We start from the raw sequence: 12,071 nt of genomic DNA, 5'->3' as shown, positions 1-12,071 counted from the left end.
ATATATATATATATATATATATATATATATATATATATATATACACACACACTCACACACTATATTGCCAAAAGTATTGGGCCTGCCCTCCAAATCATTGGATTCAGGTGCTCCAATCACCTCCATGGCCACAGGTGTATAAAATCAAGCCCCTAGGCATGCAGACTGCTTCTACAAACATTAGTGAAAGAATGGATCGCTCTCAGGAGCTCAGTGACTCCAAGCGTGGTCCTGTGATAGGCTGTCACCTGTGCAATAAGTCCATCCGTGACATTTCCTGGCTACTAAATATTCCACGCTCATCTGCTCACCAAGTGCAATGCAAAGCATCGGATGCTGTGGTGTAAAGCACGCCGCCACTGAACTCTAGAGCAGTGGAGTGACCAATTACGCTTCTCTGTCTGGAAATCCGATGGATGTGTCTGGGTTTGGTGGTTGCCAGGAAAATTGTACTTGCCTGACTGCATTGTGCCAAATGTAAAGTTTGGTGGAGGAGGGATTATGGTGTGGGGTTATTTTTCAGGGGTTGGACTTGGCCCCCTAGTTCCAGTGAAGGGAACTCCTAAGGCATCAGCATACCAAGACATTTTGGACAATTTCATGCTCCCAACTTTGTGGGAAGAGTTTGGGTATGGTCCCTTCCTGTACCAACATGACTGCGCACCAGGGCACAAAGCAAGGTCCATAAAGACATGGATGAGCGAGTTTGGGGTGGAGGAACTTGACTGTCCTGCACAGAGTCCTGACCTCAACCCCATAGAACACCTTTGGGATGAATTAGAGCGGAGACTGCGAGCCAGGCCTCCTCCCCCGACATCAGTGCCTGACCTCACAAATGTGCTTCTGGAAGAATGGTCCAACCTTCCCATAGACACCCTCCTAAACCTTGTGGACGGCCTTCCCAGAAGAGTTGAAGCTGTTATAGCTGCAAAGGGCGGGGCCAACTCAATATTGAACCCTACGGACTAAGACTGGGGGGCCATTAAAGGTCATGTGCTTGTGAAGGCCGGCCGACCAATACTTTTGGCAATATAGTGTGAGTGTGTATATTTTTACATGTATGTGTGTACTGTATGTATGTGTGTGTATATGTATATATATATATTACTAGTGACTTTGGAAATCTCAATTATTTAGAATAATTGGGAAGGAGACAGAATATATTTTTCCTTCTGCAGGATAGTCCTAGAAATGGCTGAATGTCTTATCACACTTTGTGTGATGAGCCGGTGACCTTACAGGCTTTATAGGTGCCACATACTGGGAACCTAAAGAGAGCCTTAATGTAGAGTCAAGTCTACAAACTGGCATGGGAAGGGATGATGAAATATATTGCAGGGTGCCAGCACACAACAAACTCTACCTCCCAAACCTGGGATTTCATTTTTATGCAGATATCAAACTTTTTGTCAACTCCGACATTGCCCCACACGTGCACACTCTAGTACAATGTAATGCACTCAGAAAGTCAATAGGGATCTACACTGCATTATGGGAAGGGAGTTCCGAAGCTACGAGAGGAGTGATCTTTTGAAAAGACAGAGGTGTAAAACAGCTCTTTGTGGTTTGTTTTATTCCCCCCCCCTTCCATATACTAAGTTGCCATGTTGCTGATGGTGATAGGTTCTCTTTATAACCAAGAATGATTCATGAAGTTGCTCTTCCAGTTTCCTCTCTGTAGCCATACTGAGGAGTTTTCTTTCTTTCACTCTTTGGCAGGTTTTCACGTTTGATGGGTCAGATGCTTTCAACTGCTGCACATTCCTCTCCAGCCTGGTCATCCTGGCCGGGAGTCAAGATGGAAACATCTACCAGCTGGACATCCGAAACACAAAGTGAGATATCACCAATGCATTGTCATCCTGCCACTGTGACCTGGGAGGATTTGTGTATCCACAAGGCCATGATTATGAGAGTATAAACCTAGACACGTTTCCTTTTTCAGCATAATAGACCTGCCAATAGAAAAAAAAAAAAAAAAAAAATATATATATATATATATATATATATATATATATATACATACATACATACATACATACCCTTGAAAGAGTATTCATGCCCCTTGAAAATTTTCCACATTTTGTCATGTTACAACCAAAAACGTAAATGTACTTTTGGGATTTTATGTGATAGACCAACAAGCAGTGGAAGAAAAATGATAAATGGTTTTCAAAATGATTTACAAATTAATATCGGAAAAGTGTGTCGTGCATTTGTATTCAGTCCCCTTTACTTCGATACCCCTAACTAAAATCTAGTGGAGCCAATTGCCTTCAGAAGTCACCTAATTCGTAAATAGAGTCCACTTGTGTGTAATTTTACCACTTGCCTACCAGAGGATTTACCCCCTTCCTGAGAAGGCCATTTTTTGCGTTGCAGCGCTGCATTATTTTAACTGACAATTGTGCGATCATGCAATGCTGCACCCAATTGAAATTTATGTCCTTTTTTCCCCCATAAATAGAGCTTTCTTTCTGTAGTATTTGATCACCTGTGCGGTTTTTGTGCTATAAACGAAAAAAATACTGACCGTTTTGAAAAAAAAACCTTATATTTTTTACTTTTTGCTATTAAATATGTCCAGTAAAAAAATTGTAAAAAAAATCAAATTTTTTTCAGAAATTTAGGCCAAAATGTATTCTGCTCCATGTCTTTGCTATAAAAAAAAAAAGGAATCCTAATACATGTAAATTAATTGGTTACATGAAAGTTATAGCATCTACAAATGGCGGTATAGATACTGGAGTTTTTTTTTTCTTTTGCTAGTAATGGCGGCTATCAGCGACTTATAACGGGACTGCAGCGGGCATTCTGACACTGGTGGGGGGGGGGGGGGGGCTGACTTGGTGTCACTGACATCCCCAGTGACACCAATACAGTGGTCAGTGCTAATAAAAAGCACTGACACTGTACTAATGGCACTAGGCCGGAAGGGGTTAACGTGGGGCGACAAAGGGTTAACTGTGTGCTGTTTTACTGTGTGAGCTGTGTGTGTGCTTCACTATAAGCACACTGCTTTGCATGGCTCTTCTATGCAGGAGCTGACAGGGGAGAGATCTGTTGTTGTTGAGATTGTTTACATACAGGTCTCTCCCCCGTCCGAAATCCTCGGAGATCGCTGGGTGCCTGACTGGACTGGATGACTGACAGCCAAGGCCACAAACTGCAAAATCACGTGTATAAATACATGATTTTACGCACCCGTGCCGCCCTGTATCAGTATTTCTGCTATGGGGCGGCGCAGAAGCGATTAATCTCAGTATAAATCCAGCTGTTCTGTGAAGCCCTCCGAGGTTTGTTAGAGAACATTAGTGAACAAACAGCATCATGAAGGCCAAGGAACACACCAGACAGGTCAGGGATAAAGTTTTGGAGAAGTTTAAAGCAGGGTTAGATTATAAAAAAAATACCCCAAGCTTTGCCCATCTCACGGAGCACTGTTCAGTCCATCATCCAAAAATGGAAAGAGTCTGGTACAACTGCAGACCTACCAAGACATGGCCGTCCTAAACTGACAGGCCGGGCAAGGAGAGCATTCATCAGAGAAGTAGCCAAGAGGCCCATGGGAACTCTGGAGGAGCTGCAGAGATCCACAGCTCAGGTGGGAGAATCTGTCCACAGGACAACTATTAGTTGTGCACTCCACAAATCTGGCCTTTATGGAAGAGTGGCAAGAAGAAAGCCATTGTTGGAAGGAAGCCATAGGACGTCCTGTTTTCAGTTTGTGAGATGCCATGTGGGGGACACAGCAAACATGTGGAAGAAGGTGGTCTGGTCAGATGAAACCAAACTTGAACTTTTTGGCCTAAAAGCAAAATGCTATGTATGGCGGAAAACTAACACTGCACATCACCCTGAACACACCATCCCCACCGTGAAACATGGTGGTGGCAGCATCATGTTATGGGGATGCTTTTCTTCAGCAGGGACAGGGAAGCTGGTCAGAGTTGATGGGAAGATGGATGGAGCCAAATACAGGGAAATCTTAAAAGAAAACCTGTTAGCGTCTGCAAATTACGTGAGACCGGGGCAGAGGTTCACCTTCCAGCAGGACAACGACCCGAAACATCCAGCCAGAGCTACAATGGAATGGTTTAGATCAAAGCATCTTCATGTGTTTAGAATGGCCCAGTCACAGTCCAGACCCAAATCCAATGGAGAATCTGTGGCCAGATTTGGAAATTGGTGTTCCTAGACGCTCTCCATCCAATCTGACAGAGCTTGAGCGATTCTGCAAAGAAGAATGGGCAGAAATGTCCCTCTCTAGATGTGCAAAGCTGGTAGAGACATCATCAAAAAGACTTGCAGCTGGAATTGCAGGAAAGGGGGTCCCACAATGTATTGACTCCGGGGGGGCTGAATACAAATGAACGCCACACTTTTTACATATTTGTTTGTAAACAATTTTGAAAACCATTTCTCATTTTCCTTCCACTTCACAATTATGTGCCACTTTGTGTTGGTCTATCACATCAAATCCCAATAAAATACATTTACGTTTTTGGTTGTAACATGACAACACGGGGAACATTTCAGGGGGGGTGAATACTTTTTCAAGACATTATATATATGTATATTGTACTCTGAAGACCCAGCCCACTGCTTGTATCAGGGCTGGGGGGGCTATTGAGAGGAGCACTGAGGCAGGGTGCTGTGATGTTTGTTCATTTCGCCTGTTGCAGCTTTTACCAGTGAATATAATATTTCTTGTTTCAGAGTTCCCATACAGACCATCTGCAAGTCCGGAGCTCCAGTATTATGCCTGGTGCCATTCAGAGAGGGCTTCATTGCCAGCCAAGGTACAAATGTAATTCATTGTCTTAGCTCATGATATACCGTAGTACGGCCTGAAGAGTTCCATCTGCCTGACCAGTACAAGACTGTCACCATTTTTAATTTTTCAGTGTTGTAATAGTTTGACTGACAACGACTCCGTCATCCAACACTGTACCCAGATGAGTAATATATCATTGATTTGAGACAGACAGATAATACCCACAGGTTTTTTTAATATACTTTCTTTTTTTTTACTAAAGGACTAAACTGTTTCGCCGACCTTTCTGTTATAAAAAATATCAATCACAAATGCCTTCACAGTACGTAAACCCACAAAATAATCCTTTTTTTGCAAAGTAGTCAAGTGAGGGTGATCTCATTGTTTAGCACAATTTTTTCAAAATTAATAAAAAAAAATGCCAGTAATGAGGTGTTTAACCGCCTCCCGCCCACCATATAGTGTAATGACGGGCGCAAGGCGGTTCTCTCGTTCTGGGAGGACGTCGTATGACGTCGTTCCATTCTAACCACGCATGCGTGGCTCTGGGAGTGCGCAGCGCGGCGAACGGTGGTGCGCTGTGTCCCTCGGAAACAGCGGATCACCGATCAACAGAGCCGAAGATGTCGGCTCGGTCATGTGATCAGCTGCGTCCAATCACAGCTGATCGCATGTAAATGGAGAAATGCCAGTTATCTGCATTTCTGTCCTCACAAGCTGTTACGCTGATAGCTCGAGAGGAGAGCCGGTAATCGGCATCCCTCAGGGGACATCTACACTGATCATCAGGGCACTGATGATCTGTGTAGCTCCATCAGTGCCAGCTATCAGTGCTCATCCATGCCACCTGCCAGTGCCCATCACTTCCACATCAATGCCACATATCAGTGCCCATCTGAGCTGCCTTTCGGTGTCACCCATCAATGCCACCTATCAGTGCTGCCAATCAGTGCCACCTATCTGTGCCAGTCAGTGCTGCCTATCAATGCCAGTCAGTCCCACCTGTGAATGTGCATCAGTGCTGCCTAACAGTGCCAGTCAGTGCCGCCTATCTGTGCCATATATGAATGCTGCCTTTCAGTGCCCATCAGTGATGCCCATCAGTGCCACCTACCAGTGCCTCCTCATCAGTGCCACCTATCAGTGTCCATCAGTGCAGCCTCATTAGCGCACATCAGTGAAGGAGAAAAATCACTTATTTACAAAATGTTATAACAAAAACTAAGAAAAAACGTTTCGGTTCTTTTTTCAACATGTTCAGTGGTTTTTGGTTTAAGAAAAAAAAAAAACCCCAGAGGTGATTAAATACCACCAAAATAAAGCTCTATCTGTCACAAAAAAATTATAAAAAGTCATATGGGTACAGTGTTGCATGATCGCGCAATTGTCTTTCAAAGTGTGACAGCGCTGAAAGCTGGAAATTGGCCTGGGCAGGAAGGGGGTATAAGTGCCCTGTAGGCTAGTGATTAAGGTGCACTCAGCCTTCTGAAGTCACCCACTGAAGTGAAGTGTATGTTTTCTTTTACTGGTAGAAGAAAGTTCCCTGGAGGATGAAATTGCATTGTGTGCAAAATCTAGCCGTCATGTATGAGCCTAAACACTTCAACAACCCCCCTCCCCCCCAACACAATCCCACATTTTTTGGTGATCGGTGGCACTTTAAAGCCTTCAGCCCTGGTTCACACTGATGTGTTGCGGAATTCGCAGTGCGAATACCGCATCACATCAGAATCACACCCCGTTCATGCGAACCACTGCGGGTGTGTATGTTAAGTTAATAACACCCCAAAAGTGGTCCGCAAAACGCGGTGCGATGTGCAGAATCGGATTGCATAGGTGTGAATACCCATGCGATCTGATTCTAGTGCGGACCCAAAAAAGGGTCCTGCATGTTTTTGGTGCAGGTGCGAATGGGGCCGTGCGGGGTATGTTGCTCCGATCACACCACACACAAATCACATGTGATTTGCACAGGAATGCGGTGCGGTTCCTGTGCGAATCACATGCGATACACCGCACATATGTGAACCTGGGCTTACTGTCACCTCTGCATACTGCTGAAGCTGCGCCAGCAAAGACTGCACTTGACATGCTGTTTCATGGGCCAGAGTCACCGGGATCTAAACTCACAAGTAATCAGAGCTGAGTGTTCCTGGGATCATACTAGGGGCAGAACTGAAGTTTGCTGGTCTGTCAACACTCTCCATTTTGTTACCCCTAAAGGACATCGTGGGCACCCGGGAGCAGCCAGGGATCGTCCCGGCGTGAAGAGGAGTTCCTGCGCCGGGAGGTGGACGGGGCGGGTCTTAGTGTCATGTGGCCACCGTAACGTCACAGCCGGTCACATGATCGGGAAAGTTCCCGATTGAAAGAGCGGACCGGGACCTTTCCGTGAGTACCTCACATGTGTGCTGGGAGCGCGCAGTGCGCGCGCTCTCAGCACATGTTTTTTGTTACATGAACGCAAATGTGCGGCTGCTTGGTGTCTAGGCCCAGACGCCGGGAGGCCGCACATTTGTGTGCGGCCAGCGTGAAGGGGTTAAAGTATTACATCTGCTTGTTGCCACAACTGTTGCTGGGCTATCTGAATATGATTGGCTAGGTATTCCTGCTAACTAAACCGAACAACAAAAAATTTAATAGGTTTCAGCTTACCATTCCTTAGATGCGGTGGCTGCATTTGTTTTCATATTTCTAGCTAGGAACATTTTCAGCAAGTACAGATATTACCTGTTGATCTCACCAAAAATCTATAGCTGAACAGAAAGCACAGGCAAGATTATGTTGCTTCCAAACTATCTTCTGTAACCTACAATTTACCTCTCCGCTCCATGTTATAGAGGTGGGGAGAGAAGGAGGTGTTTGTAGTCTAAATCAGATCAGCCTAGGGTGACCACGCTGCTTTTTAATAAATAATGTACAGTGAATGAGCGTTGTCACCCTACAACAGGAAGTGTGTTACTGGCAGGATTATCAGATGCTAATAGAGGGGATAACAGCCTAAAAAAAAAAAAAAAAAAGACAACTAAAGCAGCCCCATATCTAAGGACTGGTAAGTTAATTTTCAAGACGTTTGTGTTTTTGGCTTGAGTTATGCTATAACACAATTGCAGAGAGGTAAAGAAAGTTAACAGCAAATCTGAATGACATGCTCATAATAGACTTTGTAACTATAGCAGAGTTTCAGATGAATAACTGATTATACTTTTTGGGGTTTGGTGTTCTTTTATCGGCAGGTGACGGGACCTGCTTCATCCTCCAGCAGGATTCTGACCATCTTCTAGAGCTCTCAGAACCAGACTGTGACCCCGTGTACAAGGTAGGCACTTTATTCATCACCGACTGTGCAGTTTATATTTATTCATACTGATGATTATTATTGTTATTCTTTTTATTATACAGGATTTATATAGCTAATATATTAGACCTCTTGCACACGGGAGCCTAGGGCCATATGATGTCAAATTTTCCCAGGAGCCACAGTTACAGCATACAACTGCCCGTAGAAAGCAACGATTGTACATGGGTATATGTTGGTACTTATTCAGCATAAAGGATAGTGAGCGCTCTTATATATACAGCAGCTAGAACACTTCAGGTAACCACAATACCTATAAAATCTCAATATAACCGTAAAACAATCAAAGTGCAGCACTTAGAAAAGTATGTATGTGATTGACAATGGTAGAAAGTCAATAAAGTATCCACAGTGTTTCTCTGGAGTAATGCGAACTTCCACGGCCTTTACTGCCTCAAATAACAGAAATGCGCACTCACCAGAAACGCATGGGTTATGCGCATATGTGATCAAACATCCCAGATGATAGGTACATCAAAGGTTAGGCAGCAGGCATCTCCCTCATGGTGGGTCATCACAGACTCCTTAATCAGATCCAGGGGTCCCCTTAAGGTCAGCCAGGTACTCCACACAAATCTCTTCTCTGGGTGGCAAAATGCTTTCTCTGTGGGGGTAATAGCTCCACATAGGAGCCCCAGAAAACAGATGCCATAGATAGTGTAGTATTTCCCAGACAATTTTATTATAAAGAACACAGCAGGGCAGTATGCACATTCAAATTCATGTATGCACAGGAAAAGCAGCAGTACTGACCCCAGTAAAGATGGCCGCCGGGCCTCCTCGTGGCTCCGGCAGTGAGATGACGTCACGCTCTGCACAGCTCCTCCTTAGGCCTTTCGTGCTATAGGCACATCATCAGAGGGGAGGCTGTACAGAGGGTAGTTCGCATTACTCCAGAGAAACACTGTGGATACTTTATTGACTTTCTGCCATTGTCAATCACATACATACTTTTCTAAGCGCTGCACTTTGATTGTTTTACGGATATGTTGGTACTTGTGTATACAGGTAGATGCGTACTGCCGTATGACCCTGGATGTAGACCACGGGTGTCAAACTGGCGGCCCTCCAGCTGTTGCCAAACTACATGTCCCATAAGGCATTGCAGGATTGACAGTTACAAGCATGACTCCCAAAGGCAGAGGTATGATGGGACTTGTAGGTTCGCAACAGCTGGAGGACCGCCAGTTTGACACCTCTGATGTAGACTGTCTGTATCCAGGGGTTTACATCTGTACACATGCATGTGTTTACACAAATACTGATGTATACCCACAGACAGCTGTGCACAGCCATTGCTTTTTAAGGGGCGGCTGTCTACAACACCTGTGCAGGGGCGAACTGACCATTGGGGAACTCCGGCACTGCCTGAGGGCCTGGGGTCAGTAGGGGACCCCATGAGATGTCCCTGGTACCTTTCATAGGCTTTTTTGGGTGTGATTGGAGTGTGGGTGAGGACACAGGGTCCCATGATCCCCTATTGCCCGGGGGCCCCATGAGTTGTCAGTCCGCCCCTGCACTTGTATCTCCCAAGCAGAGAAATACACCCTTTTTTATGTCGTATGGCCCCAGACACCCGTCAGGCCTAGGAGTATAGAGCAGTTAGAACCTGAGATAGGTTTGTTTTGGATGTATAAGAGGTGCCGAGCTCCTATTATTATTACTAATATTATTATTATTTTTATTATTATTGTAAAATGCTGCCAATGTCTGTCCTATTAATTAAGCTGAATCCTTTAGTGAGGATGCTCTCATATAGTAAAGTAACCCCAAGCAATAGAGGGGGTCCTCAGAAAAATTCAGGTATGCTGAAAGCAGTAAAGACACACAGTTACATAGTTAGTCTGGCTGAAAACAGACAAAAGTCCATCCAGTTCAACCATTAAAAAAAAAACGTTATAATCCTACACCCACAGTTGAAACTTAGGAAAGCATCATCCAATTTGCTCCTGTAGGGAAAAATATTCCTTCCTGATCCCCCGAGAGGCAATCGGATATTCCCTGGATCAACTTTACCTATAAATGTTAGTATCCGGTCTGATCTCTGAAACCTATTGAAAGTCACAAGCTTCTGAGGGAAACCAAAGACATTTGTAGTCGCTCTAGGGCAGTGGTAACCCCGGCGAGTGCTGTGCTTTCTTTCACCAACACCTAGGGCACTGCAGGACACAGTAGTGATGTTGGGGCTGATGGGGAAAAACACACAAAGGAGAAGCAACAGACTGATGAGGTCATCTCTCTGTCACTCTGCTCCCTCTTCCTATCAGCATGCTCCCTGTTAGCCTATGAACATTGCATCACTGCTAACAGACTCTTTGTACTTAAAAGCTGAACTTTGGGATAGTTTAAACAATAATTATTGTGCTTTGCCAGAGTAAAAATGAGCATGTGATTTTGTTCCACATTTGTGTAGATTTTTGCAAAATTCACTTCTTAAAAGTCTGTGAAGTCATTGCTGTATATAGACAAAAGCAGCTACCGTGTGGAGGGATTGAGGAAGTGCCATGACTTCCTTATAGTGTTAGTTGCCATTGTTTCAAACTACGATTCCCATCATGCAATGGTAATTGAAGTATTCAATGGGCATGCGTACCTTTCTTTAGGCTTGATACACCAGGAGTCTCATGTCCAGTCAATCAATGTATGATGTAATGGTAGGCAGGTTACACTAGGAGTCTCCTGACCTGTCAGTCAAGCTACGATGTAATGGTGGTTGGGACAGACCAGGAGTCTCCTGGCGGGTCATTCATGCTATGATGTAATGGTGGTTGGGATGGACCAGGAGTCTCTTGGTATGTCATTCATGCTATGATGTAATGGTAGGCAGGTTACACCAGGAGTCTTCTGAGCTGTCTGTCAAGCTATGATGTAATGGTGAGTGGGACGGCCAGGAGTCTTTTGGCATGCCATTCATGCTATGATGTAATGGTAGGCAGGTTACACCAGGAGTCTTCTGACCTGTCGGTCAAGCTATGATGTAATGGTGGTTGGGACAGACCAGGAGTCTCCTGGCACATCATTCATGCTATGATGTAATGATAGGCAGGTTACACCAGGAGTCTCCTGAGCTGTCGGTCAAGCTATGATGTAATGGTGGTTGGGATGGACCAGGAGTCTCTTGGTATGTCATTCATGCTATGATGTAATGGTAGGCAGGTTACACCAGGAGTCTTCTGACCTGTCGGTCAAGCTATGATGTAATGGTGGTTGGGATGGACCAGGAGTCTCTTGGCATGTCATTCATGCTGTGATGTAATGGTAGGCAGGTTACACCAGGAGTCTTCTGACCTGTTGGTCAAGCTATGATGTAATGGTGGTTGGGACAGACCAGGAGTCTCCTGGCACATCATTCATGCTATGATGTAATGGTAGGCAGGTTACACCAGGAGTCTCCTGAGCTGTTGGTCAAGCTATGATGTAATGATGGTTGGGATGGACCAGGAGTCTCTTGGCATGTCATTTATGCTGTGATGTAATGGTAGGCAGGTTACACCAGGAGTCTCCTGAGCTGTTGGTCAAGCTATGATGTAATGGTGGTTGGGACAGACCAGGAGTCTCCTGGCACATCATTCATGCTATGATGTAATGGTAGGCAGGTTACACCAGGAGTCTCCTGAGCTGTTGGTCAAGCTATGATGTAATGGTGGTTGGGATGGACCAGGAGTCTCTTGGCATGTCATTCATGCTGTGATGTAATGGTAGGCAGGTTACACCAGGAGTCTCCTGAGCTGTTGGTCAAGCTATGATGTAATGGTGGTTGGGATGGACCAGGAGTCTCTTGGCATGTCATTCATGCTATGATGCAATGGTAGGCAGGTTACACCAGGAGTCTTCTGAGCTGTCGGTCAAGCTATGATGTAATGGTGGGTGGGTGGGACAGACCAAGATTGATCACCATCAGATCAGCTTTGGTCACAAAAGGAATATAATATTTCT

General features: G+C 44.9%; 1 protein-coding gene across 1 annotated transcript in view; it reads left to right on the top strand.

Moving 5' to 3' along the window:
* The window catches only part of PAAF1 (proteasomal ATPase associated factor 1), a 47,603-nt gene that overhangs the window by 31,501 nt on the left and 4,031 nt on the right, over positions 1–12,071 (top strand). Inside the window, exons 9-11 of the mRNA XM_089663375.1 lie at positions 1,720–1,835; positions 4,720–4,802; positions 8,014–8,096. Of these exons, the coding sequence (XP_089519501.1) occupies positions 1,720–1,835; positions 4,720–4,802; positions 8,014–8,096 (282 nt within the window). The remainder of the gene's footprint in view (positions 1–1,719; positions 1,836–4,719; positions 4,803–8,013; positions 8,097–12,071) is intronic.

This window comes from Staurois parvus, unplaced genomic scaffold (assembly GCF_062004578.1).
Source record: "Staurois parvus isolate SC_StPar_1 unplaced genomic scaffold, SC_StPar_1.0 ptg001674l, whole genome shotgun sequence".
In the NCBI taxonomy this organism is placed as follows: domain Eukaryota; kingdom Metazoa; phylum Chordata; class Amphibia; order Anura; family Ranidae; genus Staurois; species Staurois parvus.
This window is presented reverse-complemented; position numbering and strand designations above follow the sequence as displayed.